We start from the raw sequence: 27,091 nt of genomic DNA on the forward strand, positions 1-27,091 counted from the left end.
AGAGAGCTGTGGCCTTTCATGTGGTGGTAGAAATGTTGAGTCATCCCATTTCGTACTCACTTAGCTCATGGCTCGTCTCTGGGGTTGGGGGTTGTAGTGGTGTGGGAGGCATGGGTGGCTCCTTCCTTTCTTTAACCTTTTCTCTGCTCCAAGCTGATCATAGACCTGGTAGAAACAAATTCTAAAGGAATAAGGAACTACAGAGATGGCCAGGAAAATCAGATCAACTCTGTAGCTTTGGAATTCAGACAGAAAAGGCAAGATTTTACCTGCTGGTGGCTAAGCTTTGGATGAGCCCTGGAGGTGTTCTCACTCAGACAAAGAACAACAGTGAGGTCACCTGGAAGAGGCCAGCAGGGTTATGTATAAAAGCTTTCTGACTGCATTACTTTGCTTGCCCATTCTCATCTCATGGTCAGGAGCGAAGTCAGTTTGGACCTCTGTCTCACCCTGGGTGCATCTTTAGGGGAGAAGAGGGGCTGGGGACAAGTAGGGTGAACATGTCTCTGTTGGAGTGTTCTTGGCTGGACCATGGGGCTTCAGGTCTGAGAGGAAGAATGGGCTCCAGCAGGCTCCTAGGGCTGGCATGGCCAGGATGGTGCCCTCCATCCCTTTGGGCCTCCCGAACACCTAAGTGATGCTCTTTCTCTGTCTGTGGTCCAGGCTGAGTTAGCTGTCATTCTCAAATTTGTGCTGGACCATGAGGATGGGCTAAACCTGAATGAGGACTTAGAGAACTTCTTACAGAAAGGTAAGTTGGGATCACTCCCAAGGATCCTCTCTTTTCTGAGCTGGGGACTGCTAGGATCCCGAGTTGTCAGGAAGTGCAGTGGGGATTTGCCCCAACACAAACGTGTGTAAGGGGGTAAGTTGATTTCTGGGCCATGTTGCCATCATCCCAGTTCCCACAGAGCTCCTTCTTGCGCCTGGCAGCAGCTAAGCAGAACATTTATAAGTGATCATGTCTGCTGTGGGTTCTCGTTGATTACCCGCCTCCCCCCCCCACACACTTCTTTTTTTTGTTTTTTTATAGTTTAAACAGTCATTACTCTAGGCTTATAAGCAGAGAGTACGCAGTCTTAGAAAATTGTTTTTCCTACATAATGCCCGTGTTCTAGGTGGGAAGGCAGATACATAAACCAGAATGTATGATAAGGAATAAGTGCTAGAACAGGGAGGTATCGAATCTCCCAAGTGTCTTGCTGGAAGTACATCAGAAAGAGTGAGAGTGCTGCCTGTTTGGAAGAGCCATCTAACGACAACAGGGTGTAAGGTGTGGGTCTAGGCACGTTCATCCAGCCACTGAATTTGATGTTCCTTGTGTTCAGGTTCCTCGTGAGCCCTTCAGGTGGAGATGTTGCAGATGTGAGTCTAGAATGCAGGAGAGGGCTCCGGGCCAGGCTGTGGGCTTGCAAGTCTGTGTATGGATGGCCATTGAAGCCTTGGGCACCGTGGGCAGAGCACACAGGCCCCATCAGAGCTCTGGGGCTTGGAGGGCAGGCGGGAGAGGGAGGAGCAGGTGAGGGAGACAGAGACCCAGTGTTAGAAGTAGGAGGGCCATGCGAAGGTCACCATGGGAACCAAGGGAAGAGGAGATTTTGAGAAAGAAGTCATGCTGGCAGTGCACGATTTCAGAATGGAGGGCTTCAGCAAGCAGGCTGGGGGCTCTGACTCGAGAGGTTATTGGGGCTGAGAGGAGATCTGCTCAGGGTTGGCTTGAGGGAAAAGCGTGAGCACTTGGTCCAGTCTCTGAGCACGGGGGACACAATCACTCCACTGCGCTCTTTGAGTGCTGGTGATCTGTGGAAACGGAAGCCCCTTGCTTGATTTGGCTTAGGGCACTGACCTCTGGATAACCCAGACACCAGGCTTCAAGTTCTGCCCAAGTGCCTCCCTCTGCAGCTTACCTATAAGTGTCTGGATTCACTCCCACTAAGGCGAGTTCTCAAATTGCATAAAGATGCAAATCTGTCCACCCTCTTACTAACCTCTCTGTGGCTTGTTTGCTCCTTCTCCTCTAGCTCCTGTCCCTTCCCCCTGTTCCAGCACCATCTCTGAAGAGCTCTCCCCACCCAGCCACCAGGCCAAGAGGGAGGTTCGCTTCCTAGAGCTACAGAAAGTCGCCTCTTCCAGTGGGAACAAGTATGTGCTGGGCCTCTTCTCCCGGGATGGGGCCTCAACATCCAGTCCTCAGATCCCTGCATCCTAGAGGCTAAGCTGTTGACCAGCCCCTTATGTCATCAAGAGTGCTTGGAGTATCTTGTAGATCTGGGATGCCCTCCCCTGCCCCAGTACTAATGGGGGAATTGGTTGGGATCTGTCCTTGGCAGAAGGCCTCTCAAAGGCTGTTCTCTGTTTATGGAATTTCTTGCTTCCCTGGAGACTGCTAAAGTCCGTTCTCCTAGTGCAGCTCTGTAGAGGCAAAGGGAATGCACTCCCCTTTTGCAGCGGTGGAGGTGGGGGAGGGCATAGAGAAATTAAGGCTTGGAGGAAGGAGAAGAAAAGCTTTCTCAGGGTCATGTCATAAGGCACGAGGTAGCACTGCAGACGGAACCCAGGTGTTTGGGCCCCGCAGCCGGTGCTCACAACCATAGGGCCCGGCTCCCCCAGCCCTGCCTGTGGTCGGTAGCTTTAGCCCTCACGTTGGTTTCTGACCATGGCATCTGGACCATCTCCTTCCTCAGCTTCCTCTCAGGTTCTCCAGCCTCCCCCATGGGTGACATTCTGCAGACCCCACAATTCCAGATGAGGCGGCTGAAGAAGCAGCTTGCAGATGAGAGAAATAATCGAGACGAGCTGGAGCTGGAGTTGGCTGAGAACCGCAAGCTCCTCACAGAGAAGGGTAGGTGGCTGGCCGCTGGCAGATGTGTGTTAACGGGCAGCATTTGGGATTATCATCCGGGGAGGTGCTGGGCTTGTCTGAGGCGTGGCCCCTCTGTCTTCCATGTTGTCCCCTCTGCTGGCCCGGGAGCTTAGAGCTCAGCCCTGGGCCTGTCAGGCTGACCTCCTGGAAGCTGGTTCTGTCCTTGCCACCCTCCTTCCTTTCCCTGGGATTGGACGCCGCCTCCTTCCTCCCCCTCCTGCCCTTAGTCCTGTGCTAACTCTCCTCTTTTCTCCCCTCCTCTGGGGCAGATGCGCAGATAGCCATGATGCAGCAGCGCATCGACCGCCTGGCTCTGCTGAACGAGAAGCAGGCGGCCAGTCCACTGGAGCCCAGGGAGCTTGAGGAGCTCCGTGGCAAGAATGAGAGGTACAGTGCTCCCTACCGTCCTTCCCACACCCGGGGCAGGGGAGATATGCTCTTTCCTCACTGCTCCCCTCCCTTGCAGCCTCACCATACGGCTCCACGAAACTCTGAGGCAGTGCCAGGACCTGAAGACAGAGAAGAGCCAGATGGATCGCAAAATTAACCAGCTTTCTGAAGAGAATGGGGACCTTTCCTTTAAGGTGATTGTTGAGGTTTCTGGCCCCCACCTGGAAGCCCCTTGGCTTGAATTGGTCTGGAAAATTCCCCCAAAGAGGGTTGAGGAGAATGTCCTCATTCTGTAATTGGCTGCTGCCAGGGACCGGCTGGTGGCCCTAAGTTTTGATTTGTAGTCCTGAGTCAGAGACGTGAATAGTTGCGATTGGTTTGAGGAAGGTTGGAAGGATAATGGGAGCCGTCCAGGGCCTGGGCTCAGGGGACAGATAGCAGTGGTGTTGGCAGTTTTGACCCTGGGTGATGGGCGTTCCCTCTTGTCTGTCTCAGCTGCGGGAGTTTGCCAGTCACCTGCAGCAACTACAGGGGGCCCTCAATGAACTGACAGAAGAGCACAGCCAGGCCACTCGGGAGTGGGTGGAGAAGCAGACCCATCTGGAGAAGGAGCTCGGCACAGCCCTGCAGGACAAGGTAACCCTCTGCTTCGGGAAGTCAGGGCCACAGTCTTGACCACACACTCAAAGCTGAATTCCGTTTACCGCTCTATTCTTTGGGGCCTTTGGGAATTATGCTGACTACTTTTCAAGGCTTAATAGTGTGCTGTAATGGGCTTCAGGCCAGTACACCTATGAATCCTGTCTCTGCTGTTTACAAGGTGTGGCTCTTGGACAAGTTACTTGACTTCTTTCTAGGCATCCTTTTCCTAAAATGGGAAAAAGAATGGGTAGCTGCCTCATCATCCGTTGTAAGATAATGCATATAGAGCACTGAACACACATTGGTGCTAAGTGAGCTCTCAGTGAATTAGTTGCTGTTACTATTATTGCTACTAAGAATCCAGCTCTGCCACTTATTAATAACCATGTAGCCCGGGGGCAAGGCACTTAACTTCTGAGCTTCAGATTCTTACTCTGTAAAAAAAAAAAAAAAAAAAAAAAAGGGATGGTAGTAGCTACCTCCCAGATCTGTTGGGTAGGTTAGAAATTCAGAGAGGTACCCAGCACAGTGCCTGGCCCATTGTAGGTACTTAGTGAACAGCGGTGTAAAGTGGGGCAGGGGACCAGGGGATGCTGCTGCTGTTGATGCTAAGACTGTTGGGATATTTTTAAGCTGGTGGGTTTTTGGATTATCTGAGAGCCAAGACATGACTGAGGAAGGGCATACAGTGAGGAAATCTGGAGTAAACTCAGCAGCCTTGGAGAAGAAATGAGCAGGTCACTTGACTTAACTGAGCCCTGGTACTAGGGCTAGAAAGTCAGGTCTCTCATGGTCCCAGGTCCTTGGTTTCTGCAAGTTTTCCCCTAGGTCAGGGCAAAAGGAGATGTTGGTAATAAGGTAATAAGGTCTTATGTTTTGTTGATGTTCAAAAGGGTTTGTGTGGTAATCCGGTGCCTGTTCCACTTCTGTAAACATGGGGCTCTTGTTTACTCTCAGAAATGCCTTGAAGAGAAGAATGAAATCCTTCAGGGAAAACTTTCACAGCTGGAAGAACATTTGGCCCAGCTGCGGGAGAACCCACCCCGGGAGAAGGGCGAGGTGCTGGGTGACGTCTTGCAGGTAGGATCTCAGGGGCAGCGGTGAGACCTGTGTGCTGGGATTGCTGCAGACCCATGTTCGCCATGTTCAGGTTCCTGGCGGTCCTCAGTCCCCAGAGGGGCCAGGGGGACCGAGGAGTCGTGCTGAGCCCCGTTTGTCTCTTTATCTCACCAGCTGGAAACTCTCAAGCAAGAGGCAGCCACTCTCGGTGCAGACAACACCCAGCTCCAAGCCAGAGTGGAGGTGCTGGAGACTGAGCTTGGCCAGCGGGAAGCCAAGCTGCTTGCCGAGCGGAGCCACTTTGAAGAAGAAAAGCAGCAGTTGGCCAGTCTGATTGCCGAGCTGCAGGGCTCCCTGTCCCACCTTGGCCAGGCCAAGGAAGAGCTGGAGCAGGCCTCTCAGGCTCAGGGGGCCCGGCTGTCTGCCCAGGTGGCCACGATGACCTCCGAGCTCGCCACCCTCAATGCCACCGTCCAGCAGCGGGATCAAGAACTGGCTGGCCTAAAGCAGCAGGCCCAAACAGAGCAGGCGCAGCTCGCGCAGACCCTCCAGCAGCAGGAACAGGCCTCCCAGAGCCTCCGCCAGCAGGTGGAGCAGCTGAGCAGCAGCCTGAAGCAGAAGGAACAGCAGTTGGAAGAGGCCGCCAAGGAGCAGAAGGCCACCCGGCGAGACTACACCCAGCAACTGGCCACTGCGGCTGAGGAGCGGGAGACCTCTTTACGGGAGAGGGATGTAGCCCTCCAGCAGCTGGAGGCGTTGGAGAAGGAGAAGGCCGCCAAGCTGGAGGTCCTGCAACAGCAGCTTCAGGCTGCTAGTGAAGCCCGGGACAGTGCCCAGACCTCGGTGACACAGGCCCGGCGGGAGAAGGCAGAGCTGAGCCAGAAGGTGGAGGAACTCCATGCCCATGTTGAGGCAGCTCACCAGGAGCGGTGTGAGGTGCAGGCCCAGGTGGCAGAGCTGAAGGCCCAGCTGAGGTCTGAGCAGCAAAAAGCAACCGAGAGAGAAACGGTGGCCCAGGAGAAGGCCCAGCTCCAGGAGCAGGTCCGGGCCCTTGAGGAGTCCTTGAAGGTCACCAAGGGCAGCCTGGAAGAGGAGAAGCGCAGGGCTGCAGACATCCTGGCAGAGCAGCAGCGATGCATCTCCAGGCTGGAGGCAGAGACCCGGAGCCTGGTGGAGCAGCACAGGCAGGAACAGAAGGAGCTGGAAGAAGAGAAGGCTGGGCGCAGGGGGCTGGAGGCCCGATTACAGCAGCTCGGGGAGGCCCATCAGGCCAAGACAGAAGCCCTGCGGCAGGAACTGGCCGAGGCCATAGCCTCCCAGCGCGAGGCCGAGAGTGAGTGTGAGCAGCTTGCCAAGGAGGTGGCCACCTGGCGTGAGCGGTACGAGGACAGCCAGCAAGAGGAGGCGCAGTACGGCGCCATATTCCAGGAACAGCTGATGACCCTGAAGGAGGAATGCGAGAAGGCCCGCCAGGAGCTGCAGGAGGCAAAGGAGAAGGTGGCAGGGATAGAGGCCCACAGCGAGCTCCAGATCGGCCGGCAGCAGAGTGAGCTTGCTCAGCTTCACGCCAGCCTGGCCAGGGCCCTGCAGCAGGTCCAGGAGAAGGAGGTCAGGGCCCAGAAGCTCGCAGACGACCTATCTGCTCTGCAGGAGAAGATGGCTGCTACCAGCAAGGAGGTGGCCCGCCTGGAGGCCTTGGTGCGCAAGGCGGGTGAGCAGCAGGAGACGGCCTCCCAGGAGCTACTCAAGGAGCCGCCCAGGGCAGGAGACAGAGAGTCGGAGTGGCTGAAAGAGCATCAGGGACGCCCGTTCTGCAGCACGCAGGCTGCACTGCAGGCCATGGAGCGTGAGGCAGAGCAAATGGGCAGTGAGCTGGAGAGGCTGCGGGCCGCGCTGATGGAGAGCCAGGGGCAGCAGCAGGAGGAGCGTGGGCAGCAGGAGAGGGAGGTGGCACGGCTGACCCAGGAGCGGGGCCGGGCCCAAGCCGACCTTGCCCTGGAGAAGGCCGCCAAGGCAGAGCTTGAGATGCGGCTGCAGAATGCCCTCAATGAGCAGCGTGTGGAGTTTGCCGCCTTGCAGGAGGCACTGGCCCACGCCCTGATGGAAAAGGAGGGGAAGGATCAGGAGCTGGCCAAGCTTCGTGGGCAGGAGGCAGCCCAGGGGGCAGAGCTGAAGGAGCTTCAGCAAACCGTGGAGCGACTGAAGGAACAGCTGGCCAGGAAAGAGGAGGAGTGCCCACAGTCTCTAGGGCTGGCCAGCCGAGAAGACGCTTCCGGGTCGGGAGCCCAGTCTGAGGCTACTGGAAAGACAGAGCAAAAAGGCCCGGAGCTGGAGGCTCTGCGGGCAGAGGTGAGCAGGCTGGAGCAGCAGGTCCGCGAGTACCAGGAGAAGGCCTCCAGCCTGGAGCGCAGCCTCGAGGCTGAGCGCGCCTCCCACGCGGAGCGGGCCGGTGCTCTGGAGACTTTGCGGGGCCAGTTAGAGCAGAAGGCCCAGGAGCTGGGGAGCGGGCAGGACACCTTAGCCTCAGCCCAGAGGGAGCTGGCCACCCTCCGCACCAAGGTCCAAGAGCACAGCAAGGCTGAGGATGGGTGGAAGGCACAGGTGGCCCGGAGTCAGCAGGAGGCTGAGAGGAAAAACAGCCTCATCAGCAGCTTGGAGGAGGAGGTGTCCATCCTGAACCGCCAGGTGCTGGAGAAGGAAGGCGAGAGCAAGGAGTTGAAGCGGCTGGTTATTGCCGAGTCAGAGAAGAGCCAGAAGGTGGAAGAGAGGCTGCGTCTGCTCCAGGCAGAGACGGCCAGCAGCAGCGCCAGGGCTGCAGAACGCAGTTCTGCTCTGCGGGAGGAGGTCCAGACCCTCCGGGAGGAGGCGGAGAAACAGCGGGTGGCTTCCGAGAGCCTGAGGCAGGAGCTGGCCTCGCAGGCAGAGCGAGCGGAAGAGCTGGGCCAAGAGTTGAAGGCCTGGCAGGAGAAGTTCTTCCAGAAGGAGCAGGCCCTCTCCTCCCTGCAGCTTGAGCACACTAGCACGCAGGCCCTGGTGAGCGAGCTGCTGCCCGCTAAGCACCTGTGCCAGCAGCTGCAGGCTGAGCAGGCAGCCACTGAGAAACGCCATCGAGAGGAGCTGGAGCAGAGCAAGCAGGCAGCTGGTGGGCTGCGGGCGGAGCTGCTGCGGGCCCAGCGCGAGCTCGGGGAGCTGGTGCCCCTGCGGCAGAAGGTGGCGGAGCAGGAGCGAGCAGCCCAGCAGCTGCGGGCAGAGAAGGCCAGCTACGCAGAGCAGCTGAGCATGCTGAAGAAGGCTCATGGCCTGCTGGCGGAGGAGAACCGGGGGCTGGGCGAGCGGGCCAACCTCGGCCGGCAGTTTCTGGAAGTGGAGCTGGACCAGGCCCGGGAGAAGTACGGCCAAGAGCTGGCAGCTGTGCGTGCTGAGGCTGAGACCCGTCTGGCCGAGATGCAGCGGGAAGCACAGAGTACTGCCCGGGAGCTGGAGGTGATGACTGCCAAGTACGAGGGTGCCAAGGTCAAGGTCCTGGAGGAGAGGCAGCGTTTCCAGGAGGAGAGGCAGAAACTCACTGCCCAGGTGAGGCACCCAGCTCAAGCACGCCCCCAGAGAGCAGACTTGCGAGAGGGGTACATTGTCCCTCTGCACTCCTGGGCCTCCGGCTCCCACTGATTAGAGTGTCTTGTCTCCCAACACTCACTGGGTGGCAGAGGAAGAGAGGTGGCTGGTAGAGTACAAGTCTGTTGCCCCCCGTTGGCCTACAGAAAATACCAATAGCCTCTTCTTCTCCGAAGCCTCTGTCCCTGGAGAGTCAGGCTGCAAGGCCATCAGCCCATTGAGGCACACAGTCGTGAGGAGGCGCACTTGCAGTGGAGGCCCCGAGAACCACCGGCAACTAGAATGAGCCAAGCTAGCATTTACAAAAATTTTTAGACGTCTAGTTCCATGAGAGGAAGATTCGAGCCTCGGTGAGGTCAGCCTGGCACCAGGGCTGGTGCCTCTTTGGCCCCTATCTCACGCTGTCTCCGTTGCTCCTTCCCATGCACAGGTGGAGCAGCTAGAGTTATTTCAGAGAGAGCAAACTAAGCAGGTAATGCCTGAGGTCCTCGCTAAATGCTGGCTCCTTAAGCGGTGACTGGTCTCGGTGCATGACCCCAGCTGCAGCTTGCCTCCGCTGGCTCCTGTTGTGAACTGTTTGTGAAGGGGGCAGGGTCAAGCCGTGGAACCCAGGCCCAGGCTGCCCCAGAGTGCGGTGTGCTAGGGTCTCTCTCAGGCCTCATCACACGCATCCCAGGTCGGCCTCTCCACTTTTCTGTGCTTTCATCGCTTGTCAGGGATGAGGGGTAGGGTAGGCTTCATCTTTCCCATACCAGATCCAGTGACAGACTGCTCTTGGGATTCCCAAACCTCCAAGTCCTGCTCCGAGTTTGGGTACTCAACTGTGGGGACTTGCAGGATGCCCATAGGCCTTGTTTAACACAGGCCTCTTCTTTCCCACAGAAACCAGAAAAATGATGTGCAGGAGGTCCCCACAGATTAGGGGGGTTGTGAGCTCAGGACGCCTGCCCATCACCTTCTGGGGTTTTAACCCCGAGCATGAAATAGAGATGTCTGGGAGCAGGAAGGCCAAGATTGAGAGGAGCAGGAGGGGCTTCCACAAGACAGAGGAGGTGAGGTCTGGCTGCCTCGCCCTCACAAGGATCTCTGTGCTGCCCTAGACGTCAAAGCTATCAAACTGGTATTTAGTGGGAGCACCCTTTCCACCACTCCTCCTACCCTGTCGCCTCGGGCCTGCTGAGTTGGTCCTTCTCTCCTCCCATCACCTCCTCCGAGGAGCCTGAGATGATGGGGAAGGTCAAACCGAATAGCAAACAGTTAGCAATGGAGCCCTTGCCTCTCGCCTTTGCTGATCACGCTGGAGCTCCTGGAATGCCTGGGAGAGCCAGGAGTGTTTGTGGCTGTTATGCTCCCTCTCGACCCCTCCCTCCCTTCGCTCTTCCTCTCTGTGGGAGTGGGGTGGGCTTGGAGTACGTGTGCCGCCCCTGCTCTCCTATTCCAGCAGCCTGACCCCCAGTGCTAATCACAGCAGCCACACCGCTAGCGCCAACCCTAACGGCTTGTGGATATTGGGAAGAGGTCTGAGCATCTGGATTTTGCTCTGGCTGTTTCTGGGAGGAGCGGGGATGGGTATTCATTGAGTACGTCTGCTGGAGTGGTAGACTGGGTCCCCAGGTCCTGTCCTGCCCGAGAAGGTTGGGCCTGGGAACGGCAGCGGCAGTAGGGCATGGTGAGGTGTCAGCTCCCCAGTCGGCTCTGCTGTCTCTGTCTCTGCAGGCAGAGGTTGGAGGCGAGCACAGGCAGGTGGCTCTGGCAGCACTTGAGTTGGGTCACATCACTCACGTCCTGCTGACCAGCCTGGGCAGCAGGCCGTTCCCTAATTAGAGGCCAGAGAAAGGACCCGAGTTTCTTCTTCCGGGATCACTGGGGACTGGTGTGGGGAGAACCCCGTAATTTGTCTGGACATTAGGGGAAGGCCTCCTGAGTCTTGTCTTCTCCTTTTCCCTCCCTGCCCCAGGTGGAAGAACTGAGTAAGAAGCTAGCTGACCATGACCAAGCCAGCAAGGTGCAGCAGCAGAAGCTGAAGGTGGGACAGCTTGGGGATGGGCCTGCCCTCTGCTGGCCTCAGGTCGAGCGGGGAGGCAAGGTGCTAAGCCCCTGGGTTGGGGCACCCTGGAGCCTGGCAGCCTCAGGAGCCCTGCCTGTGCCTCTGGGAGCTCTCGAGGGAGGACCAGAGTGGCTCCCAACCCGAAGACCTTCACTGTCTGCTACAGTAGCCACTAGCCATGTGTGGTTATTTAAATTGAAATTAAATTTAAAATTCAGTTTCTCAGTTGCACTAGCCACAATTCCGCTGCTCAGTAGCCGTGTGTGGCTAGTGGCTGCTGTACTGGACAGGGCAAATCAGAACATTTCCATCATTGCAGAAAGGTCAATTGGGTTGCACTGCTAAATCTCAGGGAGGAGCATCAGTAACGTTTAATATTACAATGCAATTTAATATTCTTAATGCTTTCAGCAATGTCACCTTCTTTGGTTTAATATTTGCTTTTTTGCAGCTCTAGGCTTCACAGCTTTTAGTTAGGGGCAAAGGAGTTTGGCACCAGTGGCCCTGGGAGGGTCACAGGAGTTGGTGGGAGGTCAGAGCTTTGTTTCCCCAGCTCACTGCCATGTACTCCACACCATGTCACAATTACGTGATAAACAGATGCTTATTACACTCTTCTTAGGGGCCTTCCTGGTGCTGGGAGATGTGGAGAGGTAAGGCTGGATGGCCCTGTCCAGTGCCTGCTACAGACGTAGTATTTGCTGGTGTTGTAGGTGGACAGAGAATCTGCCACAGGCCCTGCTCCCAAGGAGTCTATGGTCTGGATAGGAGGCAGTGCCGGCATCATAAATGAACCCACACAGGCTTTGGAGTCAGGTGGACCAAGGTTCAAGTCTTAACTCTGCTGTTTAGTTACTGTGATCCTGGTCAATTTGCTTTCAAGCTCTGAGCTCAGTTTCTTCATCTCTGAAGTGGAGATAGTTAGTTCCCAGAGTGGGTTTGAGGAGAAATGAATTCATGTGTCCTCAGCACACATGCTGTGTGCCCAGCTCCATGCTCTGCACCCTGGTGTTCCCTGGGGATCCGTGCCCTTCCTCCTCGGGGAGACTGTACTCATGGAGAGAGAGTGAGATGGTTTGTGCCTGGTCTCAAAGAAGGCAAACGCAGGCTGCCAGAACTCTTCCAGAAATGGCATTAGCTGGATAGGAAAAGCTCCTAGAGAAGGTGCACTTCGAGGGGTGTGTGGTGTTTTGGTAGGCTGGAGTTGGGAGGGGGTAAAAGGTCTTTTTGTGTGTCCTGAGAGGATAGGCAGGAGTCTGAAAACATCCATGGAGCCCAGGAGGCTATGGATTCGGGTGGAGCAAACAGACCAGCAGCCCTGATCAGCCTTTCTCGTGCTTTCCAGGCCCAGGGAGGTGAGAGCCAGCAAGAGGCCCAGCGCCTCCAGGCCCAGCTGAACGAGCTGCAGGCCCAGCTGAGCCAGAAGGAGCAGGCGGCTGAGCACTACAAGCTGCAGGTGAGGAGCCTGGTCCTGCCCACCTGGCCCACCCCACTCCAGCCCCACCCACCCACCTGCCCTTCTGCCCACCCAGATGGAGAAGGCCAAGACTCATTATGATGCCAAGAAGCAGCAGAACCAAGAGCTGCAGGAGCAGCTGCGGGGCCTGGAGCAGCTGCAGACAGAGAACAAGGAGCTGCGGGCTGAAGCGGATCGGCTGGGCCGGGAGCTGCAGCAGGCTGGGCTGAAGACCAGGGAGGCCGAGCAGACCTGCCGTCACCTCACCGCCCAGGTGTGCAGCCTGGAGGCACAGGTAGGACTCTGGCTGCACTGACGCCCTCACCTCTGTCATGCTGGGCCCCATGCTCTCCTCTCCTCAGCCACCCCTGCTTAAGCCTCCCTTCACTCTCCCTCGGCCCTCTCCTTCCCAGGTTGCCCATGCTGACCAGCAGCTTCGGGACCTGGGCAAGTTCCAGGTGGCGACTGACGCCTTAAAGAGCCGGGAGCCCCAGGCTAAGCCTCAGCTGGACTTGAGCATTGACAGCCTGGATCTGAGCTGTGAGGAGGGGACCCCACTCACTATCACCAGGTCAGGAGGCACCCTTCCTCCCTCTGTCTGTTGTCCATTGAGCGCCCACTGTTCTATCAGGCTGTATCCTGGGCACTGGGGCTGTGAGATAAATAAGACGTGAACCCTTTGCCCTCTGGAAGCTTATTCTTAGAGAAGAATAAAGAAAGTATTAGAGGTATTAGGCCAGATGTTTGTATATAGCACAGTGGGAGTAAATAAAAATGAGTGGTCAGAAAAGGCTTCATGGAGGCTGTCACTCCTGCTCTGAGTCTTGCAAGAAGCCGTAGGGGTGTGTCTGATGGACGGAGGAGAGTGGTGAGAGCAGAGGCCGAGAAAGAGCCTGGATGGGCTGGAACATGAAGTTGGAAGGGCTCGGGCCCAAGTCCCCGAGGACCGGCTGGACTCCCCACTGAGTGGGGAGTGAGCACATGTGTTGAGGAGCACATGGTCAGGTTTGCATCTTAGAAAGCCTATCCTGATAGGGCAAAACTGAGACTTTAATAAAAACAGTAAATGTGTTTTTATAAATGTTAAACTTAGGTGTGTCAGACACTGTTATAAACACCTGAAAAATATTAATTCATTTATCCCTTAACAACTCTGAGGAAGAGTCTATGATTATCTCCTTTCACAGATGAAACTGGGGCAGAGGGGCGGTCACTTGCCCAAGGTGCCACAATGGCATGGCTAGGCTTGAACCTGGGCAGCCTGGCTGGAGTCCTTGCTTGTCCCCACTCTGTGTCTCTCAGAGGCTGTTGTAAGTGTAGGTGAGAGGGGACGAGGCAGGCAGGGAGGGGCGTGAGAGTGGAGTATGGTGTGGTTAGGAGAGCTATCAGGAGATTCGAGGATTGGGTTTGGCAGGGGAGGGAAGAGGTAGGATTGTGCCTGTGTTCGTGGCTGGGGGCTTGGGTGGAGGCTGCCCCTCCCAGCTCCTATTTGCTGAAATAGGAGATACAGGAGGAGGAACGGACAATGGACTTGGTTTGGGACATGTTCGTTGTGGAATCCACGGGGGAGGTCTGGGGCTGTGGATATTATGGGTCTGGGGAGCAGGGTTTGGGAATTGCCAGTATTGAGTTCAGAGAGCCATGGAGTGGATAGGCTCACCAGGGATGGAGAATGGATGGAAGGCCAAGGTCAAGGACTCTCCTTGATACCTCTGAGAAATCAGAGAGGGTGGGGTGCTTGACCTGGTCTTCTTGTAATAACAAATGTAGGACCTGGTTGCTTTGGAGCAAAGGGATGGACAAAATGCCTTGTAGCCCCAGGAATGGCACCTCAGCAGATGTTTTCTCCACAGCAAGTTGCCTCGTACCCAGCCAGATGGCACCAGCATCCCTGGAGAGCCAGCCTCGCCCATCTCCCAGCGTCTGCCCCCCAAGGTAGAATCCCTGGAGAGTCTCTACTTCACCCCCATCCCCGCTCGGGGTCAGCCCCCCCTGGAGAGCAGCCTGGACTCCTTGGGGGATGTCTTCCTGGACTCAGGCCGGAAGACCCGCTCCTCTCGTCGGCGCACCACGCAAATCATCAACATCACCATGACCAAGGTCAGGCTGCTGCGAGTGGGGCTGCAGGGTAGCAATGCTTGCTTCCTCTCAAGGGCATCTTTCCGTCGGGTCCTCAGAACAGCCTCAAGAAGCAGGCAGGGCTGACCAGTCCATACCCACAGATGGGAAAGCTTAAGGGCGGTGACTTGCTTAGGCCTCTTGTAGAAAGGGGCAGGGCTGGACTCGGCTGCCTGTCCACTGACTCTAAGGCTGCCGTCCTCTCCGTGTACAGTAGTGACCCCGTGGAGGCTCAAGGGAGACAATGTGGAGAAGTTGCAGTCCAGCCCGTGCCTCCCCGCACACCCCTGGGTACACCCTTGGGTAGCCGAGATGCGTTGTGGTTGCCCAGTGGGCTGCCTGCCTGGCTGGGGGCTCTGGTCCTTGTTTCCATAGCACTAGGAGGTTGGGGAGGAGAGGAGGGGGGGCACTTCTGCTGGGGAGAAGCTGGAGAAGTTCTAAAAGATGGTCAGGGCCCTGGCACGCTTGGGCAGAAGGACACTGTGGGATGAGCCCGACAAGCTCAGGAGACGTGGGTTCCAGCCCCAGCTCTGCCGCTTCCTTGCTTTGTGCCCTTTGGGTCAGTCACTTCATTCCTTTGCACCTCACTTCTAAAATGGTCTGGTGCATTCTGCCTTCCCTCCCTCAAAGCACTGTTAATAGACTCAATGGAAAAATGGACAGAAAAGAGTCTTGACAGCCTCAGCACCTTGTGTGGGATTCTGGCCACAAGGCCCATTTCTTGCAGAAGTGCAGCTAAGGACCCTATGCAAAGCAGCATGGACACGTGCAGCCGTGGGGTCTGAGGCGCTTTGGGAAGGGCAATGGGAGGCTTCTTGATGGGGTGTCAGGGCCCCCATCCCTACTACAACAGGTGCATCCTCTCTTCCAGAAGCTAGATGTGGAGGAGCCAGACAGCGCCAACTCCTCCTTCTATAGCACACAGTCTGCCCCTGCTTCCCAGGCCGGCCCGAGAGCTGCCTCCTCCACCCAGTCTCTAGCCCGCCTGGGCTCTCCCGACGACGGCAACTCAGCTCTGCTAAGCCTGCCTGGCTACCGGCCCACCACTCGCAGCTCTGCTCGCCGCTCCCAGGCTGGGGTGTCCAGTGGGGCCCCTCCAGGTGAGGGGACTGTGGGGACTCAACACACCCAAAGATTAGACTGGAAGCAGATCCTGGCACAGGGAAGGGACAAGCTTTTAAAAACCCAAGGCTGGCTTCCTGGCCGCCGCCCAGCACCTCACCTGCCTCTCCTCCCTGCAGTCTGAGGGCCTTGCCTGTTGTTCATCAAGGGGCTGTGCTGGGTAATAACACTGATGTCATTCTCAGCCAGGCTGTAAACCAGAAACACACACACGACGGGCCTGGGATTCCCAGCACACGAGTGCTGCCCAGCTGCTGTCAGGAGTCCTCCAGGCCCCTTCTCAGGTGGGAAGGGGCTGCCAGAGAGGCCAGACTGGCCTGGGAGCTACCCTCAGATTCTTTTCGGAGGCTCTTGCCTTCAGGGACCATGCTGGGTGTTGATTCCTGGCCCTCCATTAGTTTCTCTTGGTGTCACAGCCTCTGCATATGACCCCAGGGAGGAAGCAGTGAGCCAGCCCCCAGGGTAGAGATGGTCTGTGAGCCCTGAGCCTGTATCTGCAGCACAGAGCAGAGCAGGACTCTGGGGTGCTAGGCTTGAAGTCCAAGGGCTAGGTGGACGGGAGTGGTGGCAGCAAAGGCTGGTGGGATGCTACCTCCACCCTCTCCTCCTGGCCTTCCAGCCCCACTTGCTCCAATTTCCTTGCCCTCCACAGGCAGGAACAGCTTCTACATGGGCACTTGCCAAGATGAGCCTGAGCAGCTGGATGACTGGAACCGCATTGCAGAGTTGCAGCAGCGCAATCGAGTGTGCCCCCCGCACTTAAAGACCTGCTACCCCCTGGAGTCCAGGGTGAGCTTTGGGGTCGGTCCCCTGCCATGGACCTGCCTGTGCCGGCTCACCTCTTTCTCCCTTGTCATCCCACCCCAGTGCCCTGGCCTGCCGAGGAGGGTGACCTGCTTCCAGTCAAATAGTTGGCAGGGAGGGAGCTCAGGGGTGAAGGTCCTGTGGGTGGGCAGGAGCTTGGAGAGATCTCTTGGGACTGCTCTTTGCGGCCATCGTGCAGGGCGTAGGCGGGGAGCTTTTTGCGATAGGAAGGCTTTAGCTGCTCCACCTGCTAGGCCAGTGAAGAGAGTTCTGGGGCGGTCCTGCTCCATCTCCAAACAGCTTGGCTCCACCGAACACTTCTTCTACCCCACGCAGCCTTCCCTGAGCCTGCCTACCATCACAGATGAGGAGATAAAAACCGGTGACCCCCGGGAGACCCTGCGCCGAGCCAGCATGCAGCCAACCCAGATAGCTGAGGGTGCTGGCATCACCACCCGGCAGCAGCGCAAACGGGTCTCCTCAGAGCCCCATCAGGGCCCTGGCACCCCCGAGGTGGGTGACGTCGGCTCCCATGTCTTTCCCAGCAGCCACCACGTTCGCAAAGTTGATTAGCGGGGAGGCTTCCGGCTCAGAAGGGGGATGGGTGCTGGTTGGACACGGTCCACTTGTCCTCTTGAGCTGTCAGCTTAACTGTCCTCTTCCCCATAGTCTAAGAAAGCCACCACCTGTTTCCCACGCCCCATGACTCCCCGGGACCGACATGAAGGGCGCAGACAGAGCACTACCGAGGCCCAGAAGAAAGCAGCTCCAGCTGTTGTTAAACAGGTTAGTCAGGGGCTGAAGGGAGGCCCTGGAGGGGCCTTGCTGGCAGAGCCCTGGAGCAGCAGGTTGGCCTGGGAGGCCAGTGGCGCCCCCAGTTTGACAGCCCCTCCCTACAGGCTGACCGCCGCCAGTCGATGGCCTTCAGCATCCTCAACACACCCAAGAAGCTCGGGAATAGCCTTCTGCGGAGGGCAGCCTCGAAGAAAGCCCCATCCAAGGCCTCCCCCAACCCCCGCAGTGGGACCCGCCGCTCTCCTCGCATCGCCACCACCACAGCCAGTGCCGCCACTGCCGCTGCCATCGCCGCCGCCACTGCCACCCCTCGGGCCAAGGGCAAGGTGGAGGCACTGACAGGGAAGGGAGAGGGTTCAGCTCTTAGGAACCTGGTAGGAGCATGGGCACCTCCCGCCAGCCACCCCGGGGGCTGCTTCCAGGCAGGGCTGAGCTAGGCCGCTGGAGGGTGGGGGCTGAGAGCAGGTGCTCCTGGCCTGGTTAGCTGCTCCTTACTGAGGAGAGGACACGACTCCATTTCTCCAGAGAGCACCCAGAGCTGCTCAGGCACAGCCAGCCACTGGTAACCTGAAGGTAGATGGGTCCAGGGCCACACCAAGGAGGGGACCCTAGTCTGGGTGTTGGGGGGCAGGGGGGTTTCCCCAGCCCACTGGTGCAGCCTGGCACCGAGTCTCCTCCACTGAGTGACCGTCTCTCTCTCTCTTCCAGGCAAAGCACTAAAGAGCCGGTACCAGTGAGTGGCCCCACCTGTGTCCTTGATGCTGCCCTCGCCTGGTCCTTCTTTTTCTGTCCCTTTCAGTGCCTTCTCTCAGCTCCCAGGCCAACAGTGGCCAAACCCCTATAGACAGTGACGCCTGCCCACACCCCGGCCTGGTACCCGGACCTTCGCCAGGTGAACAGGTGTGTCCTCAAGAGTTGGCCCGGAGCCTGGATAGTCTGGGCCCTCTCCCTGCCTCGCCTCCTGATGTTTTCTTAGAGCAGTCACTTCTCCATCACCATCACAACCAGATTTGGGGCTGGCTTTGAGTGGCTGGGTCCTTGGGCCCAGTCAGTCCTCCTCTCAGCCTCTGGATCTAGAAGGGACCATTGGAGGAGCAGGCCCTGGTCCCTGCTGCTCCCGGTGGCTGGGCCGAGCAAGGGCCCTTGCTTTTGAAGTCCAGGACTGGGCATTGACCTAGTGGGAGCGCCCCACCCCCAGGTGCTCCCATCCACCCAAGGGCACAGTTGCCCAAAGGATGCTCTTTTCCAGGAGAAATGGGCCCTGTGCCTCGGTGGGGGACGGGGGGGGGGGGGGCAGCCTTCAGTGGCAGCTCATCCCCTTCCTTCCCCAGATTTCACTGGGGTGGGATTTGGAGTGATGGGAAGGTTTTTAAGGGCCAGGGATGGATCTTTTCTAAATGTTATTACTTGTAAATAAAGTCTATTTTTCTCCCTTGAATGCTGAGATGCCTTGATCTGTGTGGGAAAAGCAGGGAAACGTGGGCGTTTTAGAGCAGCGTACCTTTGTCCCTGTGGAGACTCCAGGCCCACATACCTTCTCTCAAATCCCTTCTCCTGGCCTTTCTCAGGCCACAGGATCTTCCCACACTCCATTTCTGGCCTCTGCTCCTGAGGAACATTATGGGCCGGCCTCTTGTCTTCTGAGGGCCTGCGTCCCCTGAATCTGGTTTTGTCTTTACCTTCTGAGTGGCATTCTCTCTCCTCTTCCCATACTCCCTCCTCAGGCCACGTTCTGTGAGTAGAATGATGGCCTAAAGGATAAATGACTGGGCACACATCAGAACGCCACCACTGAAGATCATTTATGAGCACCCGTCGTAGGTCTTGCTGGGGTGACAGAGATACAGCTATGGGTCAGAAGCAGCCTCTCCCCACATACCTTCCCTGGGACAGTCCATTAAAAGAAACAAATACAAGTCGATGCAGAATGTGGCCTGGGCTGAGAGCGTGTATACCTCAATGAAGAGGTAGCATTTCAACCAGGCTTTGGAGCTTGGGGTTCATTATCAGGATGGTGAGGCTGAGGGGACTTGCTGGAGGATGGGGCTTCTTGCGTCGGGGGGCACGCTTATCTTCAGCCCAGCCTGGGGGAATGAAGCAAACAAGGATCAGGGCCAAGGTGGGAGTGACATCCCTTGTCACTTTCCTCCAGGCCATGCCTCCCCTGCCTGAATCCTGTTCCTTTTAGTTTCCGCCTCAGGCTCGGGGAATTGGTGGGCATTAGCTGGAGGCTGCTGTGGACAGAGCCCACCCTTTCCTCCCCATGCCAGAGCAGAGCTCCTCCCGTCCCTGGAGTCCCTCCCTCGGGTTCCTCACCCAGAGCTGGGCCAGGACGAGGTGACGCTGGGCAGTCTGCCCAGGATCCGAGAAAACACAGGAGAAGTTGGTGTGTCGCAGGGCTGGGCTGAGCTCCTCCAGCACCAAGGCCCTCCACAGCTGGGTCCTCGTGCCCCTGTGCTCCCGCCTGGAGCAGAAGAGAAGGAACCGCCATGAGAGGACCGTAGGAGGAGGCCTCCCTCCCACCGGCCTCACCGCCGCGCCCCTCACCTGGTGCTGCCCTCCCGCAGCCGGCCCGGGAGGTGCTCAATGAAGGAGCTGTTGCCCAGCCAGTAAAGGATGCTGAAGTGGGGGAAGCGGCTGCAGGCGGTACAGGACAAGGTCAGCGTTCCATCTAGGGACACGTGTGGCTGTTAACCCGTCTGTACAGCAGACCCTCCCCTCTGCCATGCTGTGGCCTGCCCACCCTGCCCAGCTTCCCAGCTGCCATGATTCAGGAACCTGGAGTGGAGAGTCTGTTAAGGGGAAGTACGGTCATCTACCAGGGGACCCCGGCTGAGTAAGAGGAATTTGGGGACAGGTCCTTGGTCTAGGTCCTTGACTCCTGAGCTTTCTTCTTCAGAATGACCCTTTCTAGCACCCAGCTCCAGTGACTCTAGGAGCCCTGGCTGAGGAGACAGCACCAGTAGGCCACCGCTCCTCTGAGGAGGCCAGAGGGCAAGTGGGCTCTGGGAGGAGAGGCTGGGCTTGCAGCCACTGCAGTCAAGGCTCTGGGAGTCCACTGACTGTTCCTTCTGTCTGAATCCTCTCCGCCCCCTTTGACAGGGAGCATCATGGGAGCTGCGAGCTGAGCCCTGTGCCACACTGGTGATGCTGACGGGGAGAGGGAGAAGTCAGTGCTCAGCCAAGCTGACCTGGTTGGTGGTGGGCTACATGACAGAAGGTTGGGGGACAGGTGCTCAGAAGCCAGCCCCACCCTTGGTGCCTCCGTGCCCTCAGCCCGCCCTCTGACCACCGTGCCCTCCTGGGCTCCCATCAGAATGGCTCCTTACTCAGTGAGACTTCCACTTCCGGCCAGGTCACCTCCAATGCTGGGCACTGCTTAGCTGTCGGGAGTGCTGGGGGCCGGGAGGGGCAGGTGTCCTTTGCGATCCCAGCTGAGGCAGTGGCAGCTGTAGTGGCCTGAGGCACAGGTGTGGCTCTGGCCAGGTGGGAGACGATGTGCGCACAGAGGAGCAGGGCCCAAAGAGGGCTGGGGTCTGAAGAAAGGACAGTCACAGAGGTCAGCAGCTGTCTGACCTCTGGGGATTGCTCAGCATCCTAGCTCGGATCTTGGCTAGAGAGGGAGTTGCTGCCAGGATGTAAGTCTGGCAGAGATTCTTGGGCTCTGCCCAGGGAACGGGAGAGGCAGAAGGACCCCTCAAGCCCCACCTCTTAGCCCTTTTTGAATGGAGCACAGGGAGACCTTGGACTGGAGCCAGAGCCACAGCATCCGGGCAGAGGCCGAAAGCAACAGCACAGCAGCTGAGGGGAGCCCACCTGGGGGTAAGGCTCAGGGCCAGCCACATGGCTCCACTCTGGTCTCAGGCTGCACCCCACCCCTCCACCCGCACATGCACAGCCCCAGGTCCCACCTGGAATCCAGTTCTGTCTCATGGTCATGATGCGTGTGTCAGGAGCTGGCGCGCCTGGATCTATATATCTGTGACAACTTCCTCCTCTGTGGGGGAGGCGGGGGAGGAGATGGTGAAAACTGCTTCTCCCACGTCTTCTGAGTGGCTTGCTTAGATCCCAGGCATACGTGTGGCCTTCTTCCTGTGGACTGCACAGCCCCTCCCTACCTCTGATTTTTCAGTGGGCTGCCAGGCACTGCTATTTACTCTGTCCTGTCCACCTGTCCCAACTGACAACTACTGGAGGACTGGCATCGGGCATAGGATACAGCTCTTCCAGCCCCTAGAAACAAAGCCGGGGATCCCCACCCCAGCTCTTATTACCATCAACATTATACTGGTTACTAGTCCAATCTAACCCCTTCATTACAGGCATGGAAACGGACGCCCAAAGAGGACCAGGGACTTACCTAGTCACAAAGGGAGGTAAAGTTCTCTCCTCTGCCAGAGCTGGTTCTGGGAAGGGCAGGACATATAGTGAAATCCTTCTGGGAAAGCACTGCCCTCTCCCTTCTACTTCACTTTCATTTTTATTTAACCAGGGAATCTAGAGCAGGCTCTGGCTACCAAGAGAAGGCACACATACATGACAGCAGTCTGAGCCCAGTCCTTAAGGTTCCTGCACACTGCGCCTCTTCCTGAGCCGGAGTTCACAGTGGCCAGGAACCTTCTTGCTAGCTCCCAGGCCCCCTGCTCTCCAGATGGTATCAGCCTGGGGTCTTTAACCTTCCTCAGGCCCACCCTCCCAGGGGCACACAGGGCATGAACCAACGAAGGAGTCTCTCACACATGAATTCTTCCATCCCAGCCAACGGTCAGGACTTTGGTGTCCACCTTCGCTCTTCTACGTGAACACGCTTCCTGCTTCTTCCTTCACAGCCACACCATATTCAAAAGGACAACTCTCCTAGTCACTGGAGACCCCAAGCTGGATCACTCTATTTCAGACTCAATGTCACACCAGCCCATCCACATCCTGGCTGTTCTCAGGCTCCCCACCTCCCTTCAACCACCAACCCAACAACCACCCATCACTCCCATGAATCCTTCTCACTTCTGTCCTCCCAGCCCCTTGGCCAGAGCTACAGATCTAAGTTCACCAGGAAGTCTAGAGTCCCCCTACCTGGCTCGCAGGAAGCCCTGAAAAACCCTCCTTTCCGGAATCCCCCCTTTTTGGAGCTCCACAGCTCAGCTCAGCTGCGTCTGGCCCCACGTGAGCCACACCATGGGAGCTACACTGAGAGCACCTCCAGGCCTCGTGGGCAGGAACCTCTCAGACAAGCCGAGCACTTGGAACACAAGCTGGAGTGCTGGACCTAAGGGGAGGAGAGGGCGCTTCCCAGGGTAAGAGGGAGCGTACCCAGCACTGGCTCGAGCAACTGTGAAGGACCAGACCTAAGTGTCTGGGATCAGGAGGATGGGAGGCTAGGGACAGAGCCAGGGAGGCCAGGAGGTGGAATTAGGTTTGGAAGATGTGTCAGAACACTGCTGTAATCCCAAGGGTTTTGTGTGCGTGTCGTGTGCGTGTACCTGTGTATGTATAAAAACCAGACTCATTCCCAATTAGACGTGGAGACTAAAAGTCAACTCCTCTTCTCCAGGGCTCTAGCTGACATTTTCATCTTCTCAGTTCCTCCCCCACCGCCTGCTCCAGGAGCTTCTGTGCTGTTAGATGCAGAGAAACTCCTCCTTAGGAACACCAGTGTCTCCAGCAGTTAGGTCAGGAGGCAAGGCTGCCCAGGACTTCAGAGACACAGTCCTTTGGGGAAGGGGGTGGGGATGCGAGGGAGAGGAGGCAGGACTCTACCTGTGAGTGTAACCAAGGCCAGAGGCGGGCTGCTGGGAGCTCATGGGACTCAGGACTGTTGAAGTATGAAGAGACGGCCTTGGACAGCCTGGCCTCGGTTCTCACATGAGCCTGATGCAGGGTAGGGGGAACAAAAGTGAAAGGATGCTCCCTGTCGCCATTCCTCTCTCTGAGGATGAGCCCACTGGCATGGGGACCTCGGAAGCCACAGCTGGGTGAGAGAAGCCAAAGCTGAGAGTGACCCGTGAGAGGGGTGGTGGTGGCGGGGCACTGACCTCAGGTGGTGAGGACAGTCACCCAGCGATGGCGCAGGGCACCTTCTGCTGCAGGAAGAAAGCCTGGCATTCCACCTTGCTCAGGGATGTTGGGCAGGGCCAACCACCCCCAGGCCGCGGCTCTCAAAAGGGAAGAGCAAGAGGCAGCAAGGGCCAGGCACCCCCGGGGACAGCAGGGAAAGAGGTGGGATGAAGAAAAGCAAGATGGATGTTCAGCTTTCCAACCCAGCTCACGGAGCTTTATTCAGAATGGATGACAAGATCCTGCTTGGTTCTTACTGCACTTGAAGGGCCATATTCCCTAGGAACCCAGCATGGAAGGCCCACGTTTGCCCTCCCACTTCCTTCAAAACTCCTAGGACCAGAGCTGGGGCCTACCTGGAACCCCTTTTCAGAACCCATACTTACCTGGGCCTGACCCTCTTCCCACCCACCTCACCACTAGTGTTGCCAGGCCCAGGCAGGACTCATGGATGACAAGGCTGACATGAGGATATTCCTTGGGCTGGGAATCCCCTGGCAGCTTCAAGGGAACAATGTCTGACCACAGGAAGAAGTCTCACATCTGTCATAGTTCTTCTACCGCACACACACATGCACGCACGCACACACACACGCGCGCGCTCTCACTCCGGCTTTCAGGGAAGGAAGTGATGTGGCAGTGGCCTTCAGCACGTGTCACCACTTCTGGGCAGAGGATCAGCTTGCACAAGCGGCCCTCAATCACCGCTGCCAGCAGTAACTCCTGTGGCCCAACTATGTATAGATGGTCTCTGTTCTTGGCTGAGTACAGCCCCGTTTAGTGGCAGGTTCCCCAAGCTGCTACAGCTCTGGTCACCCCCACACAAATCCCCGGTGAATTCCGAGGTCCTAGAGCTTCCCTTGCTGCAAAAGTTATGACAAGGTTCCACTTGTCTCCACCAGCCTACGGCCCCCAACAGGGAAGACGGAGTCAGACAACGCCCACCTGTGGCCTTAGCCAGGGAGGACAGAGGGCACCTCACCCCTCAGTGCTCATCAGTGGCACTGGCCGGAGCTCCCTGGCTCTTCCACACTGAGTGTACCAAGCTCAAGCCCCACATATGGAAGGAGGTGGGCTGGCGCTCTCAGCCAGAGAAGAGGTGGCTCCTTTACACCAAAAATGTTGTGGCTCTGCTCCTGCCCTGCTCAAGCAGGGAGGCTGAGGCCTGGAGGAATTGGGGCAATTCCTATGCTCCACAATAAAAAAGGTTTTTAAATATATTCATCAAAATAGTTTTCTTTTAAAAAGCCCCCCACTGCTGACAACCCCACCTGCTGGCTCTCCATCATATCCCTCCCCAGCCCGGACACAGCCGGAGGGGTCCTGAGTGGCCCGAGTGCCCCTTTGAGTCTTTCCCACCCAGGAGGTCTTGGAGGGCAGGGAGGAGAGTGCCCTGAGGTCCATGGTGGGTGGATGCTCTTCTTCCTGACTATTCCAGGCCCAGGATATAGTTGATGCCTTGCACCAGGCCAATGATGACAGGCTGCCAGGCTACCAAGTATCGAAGCCAGTCCAGCAGTTGCCCGTACATGACATGAGGCCTCTCCCAGCTGTCATGGCGTCAAAGAAAAGAGGTTACGTGTTCGAGTTGCTAAGGTTGGTCTAGGGGATGGGTGAGAGGGTCTGCCTACACTTTCCAGATGCTCCACAGAAATGGGCCTACAAAGAAAGGAAGCTGCTTTCTAGAAAGCCCCACCCAGCCCCTCTACGTTGGAATGCAGGGTTAAACCCAGAGAATGGGGGCAGGAGGGCAGAGGGGACCAGTGCAGAAGATCGGACAGATGCGGGAGAGGGTGGAGGGGTGAAACTAAGCTCTCCATGACCAACATGCAGACAGGGCTCCGCACAACCTTCTAAGATTGGACCGCCAGTATGCCCGAGACTGCTGTAGATTATGGGTGATGATGGCTTCAGGGAGGCGAGGAGTGGGATAAGGTAACCCAAAGGTTCTTGCAATGTCCAAAATGGGAGGTTTTCTAGGTCAAGGAAGGGATTGAGTCTCGGGACAGAGGCATGAGGGGGCAGAGCAAGAGGCTGGTCATAGGGGATAACTCCAGGCAAAGGCTCTAAGGAATCCCCACCCAAGGGCACTGAGCACCAGGCCCTACTGAGGCCAAGCGGCCCCTGGAGATAAGTCCCTTCCTTTCACTTTACAGCTAACTGCCGGGCAAGACATGGAGAGGGAGCCTGGGAAACCAGCTCCGGGGAAAGCACAGGTTGAACCTCATGAGACTATGGGGAATCCCTCTGAAGGCATCAGAAAGCACAGCCGGGCCCAGTCCTGAGAACTAAGGGAAGCCCCAACCCTCAGCTTGACCATGGAGTTACTAAACTGTTCCTGAACTAGACCCTGGAAGAACCAAGCAAGGAACCTTAAAGGGGAACACAGTGGCCCCGCACGGCCCAGCTAGTGTCCAGGGGACAGGGAACCCTGGCGCAGAGAGGAAGGGCAGCTGGGAGAAGTCTCTGGATCCCAGGGGAAATGGGGGCGGGGGGTGGGGGTGGCCGAAGAAGTGGCTGGGCACTTTCTGACAGACAGGCTGCGGGGAGGAAGCGGAGGCTGAAGGCAAAGTGGGGAGGGCTGGTCAGGTAGGGAGGGGCAGCGCAGAGGAGCACAGGTCCTGTGTTCAGGTGGATGGGGACAGGGGCCCCTGCCATCCCTGTACCTTGCAGGCCCTGCACAGGCACAGAGCTGGTCTCCAGCCCTGCCTGTCACAGGTAAGGCACAACCCATTAGCTATATCACCTTGAACAAATTATTCAATCTTTAAACTGTTTCACTGGTAAAATGAGGATAATATTACCCAGGTCATAAAGCTCTAGAGAATCAAGTGAGCTAATACAAGTAAAGCACTTAGCACAGTGCCAGGCACATAGTAAGCAAGCAGTAAATGGTAGCTGCTATCACCACCGATTTACCCTTGAGGAATCCTGAACCAAGAGGAGAAGCTGAGCTGCTGGTCCTGCCCCACATCCCACCCGCTCTTCCCGAGACCACAAGCCGCATGGACTGGTGGGCAGCAGCCAGGCTGGGGGCAGGACAGAGGGCCCCAAGACCCACCCAACTGCAGGCCAGTACTTTCTTACCACTGCCCACTCCCAAAAAGAACCCAAACAAAGGATACGGGTTGCTGAACATCCTCTTGAGGTCTACCTTCTCTTTGCAGTAGGGACACGTCTGCTTCTTTCCCACAATGCACCAGCCGCGGATGCAGAACTCGTGGAATCTGAGCACCACTGGTCAAGGGAAATGGTGGGCGGCCAGGATGGCACTCCAGCCCCATGCCGGTCTTCAAGGTGCCCAGGCCCTAGCTCTGGAGGAAGGTTCAAATCCTGGCTTCACCTCTTATCAGTTGTATAATCTTGGGCAAGTCCCTTCTCTCTGACCCTGCTTCGTCATATGTGAAGTGAGGATAATGAACTCTGCCTTACAGGGCTGTTATGGGGCAAAACGGAGATAACACATGGCATTGAATGGGAGCTGAGTAAGGACATGGTAAATGTCACAAGTGCTATTCAGGCAGATTTGATTCTGAAACTGAGGGAGCCAGTTAGAGGACGTTCCTCCCCTGTGACTGACCCAGTCTCGGGGCAGCTAGTGCAGCTGCAGGCTCCTTTCTGATCCAGCCAGGCTACGTGTAAGAGTGGCTCCCGTCTGTGAGAAGGAGCAAAGGAGGCAGCCGTTTCTACTCCTGGGGGTCGGCTTCCCTAGCAGAGGACATCACCCAAATGTCTGCTTCTTGTGACTCCCCTACCCTCAAAGGTCTGGACAGCACGCCCAGGGTCATGACCACCCCCTTCCCTCCCTGACTGGAGTGTGCACGTGGCAAGAGAGATGTGGCCCAGGAGCCCCAGGCAGGATACACATGATTGCAAGACAGCCTATACGTGTTCTCGATGATGCCCTCTTCACTGACATCCACAAAGATCTGCTGCCCACACACGGCACACACACTGTCCGAGAGGTGTTTGGTGGGCATGCCCGACTCACTGTAGAACTGGGAGAGAAGAGCAGGAGGAAAAGACAGAAAAGACGTGAGAATCAGCCAAAGTGGGAAGGTACCACAGAGGCCTTAGGTCTTCTATAGAGGAGGCGACATGGCAGGGCGAGTCCCAGAGCTAGAGAATA

General features: G+C 57.2%; 3 protein-coding genes across 9 annotated transcripts in view; 1 reads left to right on the forward strand and 2 right to left on the reverse strand.

Moving 5' to 3' along the window:
* The window catches only part of NUMA1 (nuclear mitotic apparatus protein 1), a 74,139-nt gene extending 55,793 nt beyond the window's left edge, over positions 1-18,346 (forward strand). For 4 of the 6 annotated variants that reach the window (XM_036859261.1, XM_036859264.1, XM_036859262.1 and 1 more), the window contains exons 7-26: positions 664-751; positions 2,022-2,142; positions 2,685-2,842; positions 3,133-3,250; positions 3,330-3,447; positions 3,749-3,889; positions 4,853-4,975; positions 5,129-8,527; positions 8,997-9,038; positions 10,524-10,592; positions 11,959-12,069; positions 12,146-12,364; positions 12,483-12,640; positions 13,923-14,169; positions 15,059-15,287; positions 15,962-16,098; positions 16,450-16,626; positions 16,783-16,899; positions 17,013-17,282; positions 17,617-18,346. In XM_036859261.1, coding sequence (XP_036715156.1) covers positions 664-751; positions 2,022-2,142; positions 2,685-2,842; positions 3,133-3,250; positions 3,330-3,447; positions 3,749-3,889; positions 4,853-4,975; positions 5,129-8,527; positions 8,997-9,038; positions 10,524-10,592; positions 11,959-12,069; positions 12,146-12,364; positions 12,483-12,640; positions 13,923-14,169; positions 15,059-15,287; positions 15,962-16,098; positions 16,450-16,626; positions 16,783-16,899; positions 17,013-17,282; positions 17,617-17,628 — 6,054 coding nt within the window. In that variant the 3' untranslated portion in view covers positions 17,629-18,346. The remainder of the gene's footprint in view (positions 1-663; positions 752-2,021; positions 2,143-2,684; positions 2,843-3,132; positions 3,251-3,329; positions 3,448-3,748; positions 3,890-4,852; positions 4,976-5,128; positions 8,528-8,996; positions 9,039-10,523; positions 10,593-11,958; positions 12,070-12,145; positions 12,365-12,482; positions 12,641-13,922; positions 14,170-15,058; positions 15,288-15,961; positions 16,099-16,449; positions 16,627-16,782; positions 16,900-17,012; positions 17,283-17,616) is intronic. The other 2 variants (XM_036859266.1, XM_036859265.1) reach the window with 2 other exon arrangements.
* A 150-nt stretch (positions 18,347-18,496) lies between these two features.
* On the reverse strand, positions 18,497-23,024 carry LOC118899274 (interleukin 18 binding protein). Its single transcript, XM_036860726.1, is given in 6 exon segments — positions 18,497-18,970; positions 18,972-18,992; positions 19,225-19,372; positions 19,456-19,579; positions 20,238-20,444; positions 20,820-23,024. Coding segments are annotated over 6 exon segments (615 nt in total). The 5' UTR covers positions 20,848-23,024; the 3' UTR covers positions 18,497-18,883.
* A 127-nt stretch (positions 23,025-23,151) lies between these two features.
* The window catches only part of RNF121 (ring finger protein 121), an 85,532-nt gene continuing 81,592 nt past the window's right edge, over positions 23,152-27,091 (reverse strand). The window contains exons 8-10 of one of the 2 annotated variants that reach the window (XM_036860725.1): positions 26,827-26,960; positions 26,088-26,189; positions 23,152-24,512 (exon numbers count right to left, since the gene is read on the reverse strand). In XM_036860725.1, coding sequence (XP_036716620.1) covers positions 24,392-24,512; positions 26,088-26,189; positions 26,827-26,960 — 357 coding nt within the window. In that variant the 3' untranslated portion in view covers positions 23,152-24,391. The remainder of the gene's footprint in view (positions 24,513-26,087; positions 26,190-26,826; positions 26,961-27,091) is intronic. The other variant, XM_036860724.1, reaches the window with a different exon arrangement.

This window comes from Balaenoptera musculus, chromosome 8 (genome assembly GCF_009873245.2).
Source record: "Balaenoptera musculus isolate JJ_BM4_2016_0621 chromosome 8, mBalMus1.pri.v3, whole genome shotgun sequence".
NCBI lineage: Eukaryota > Metazoa > Chordata > Mammalia > Artiodactyla > Balaenopteridae > Balaenoptera > Balaenoptera musculus.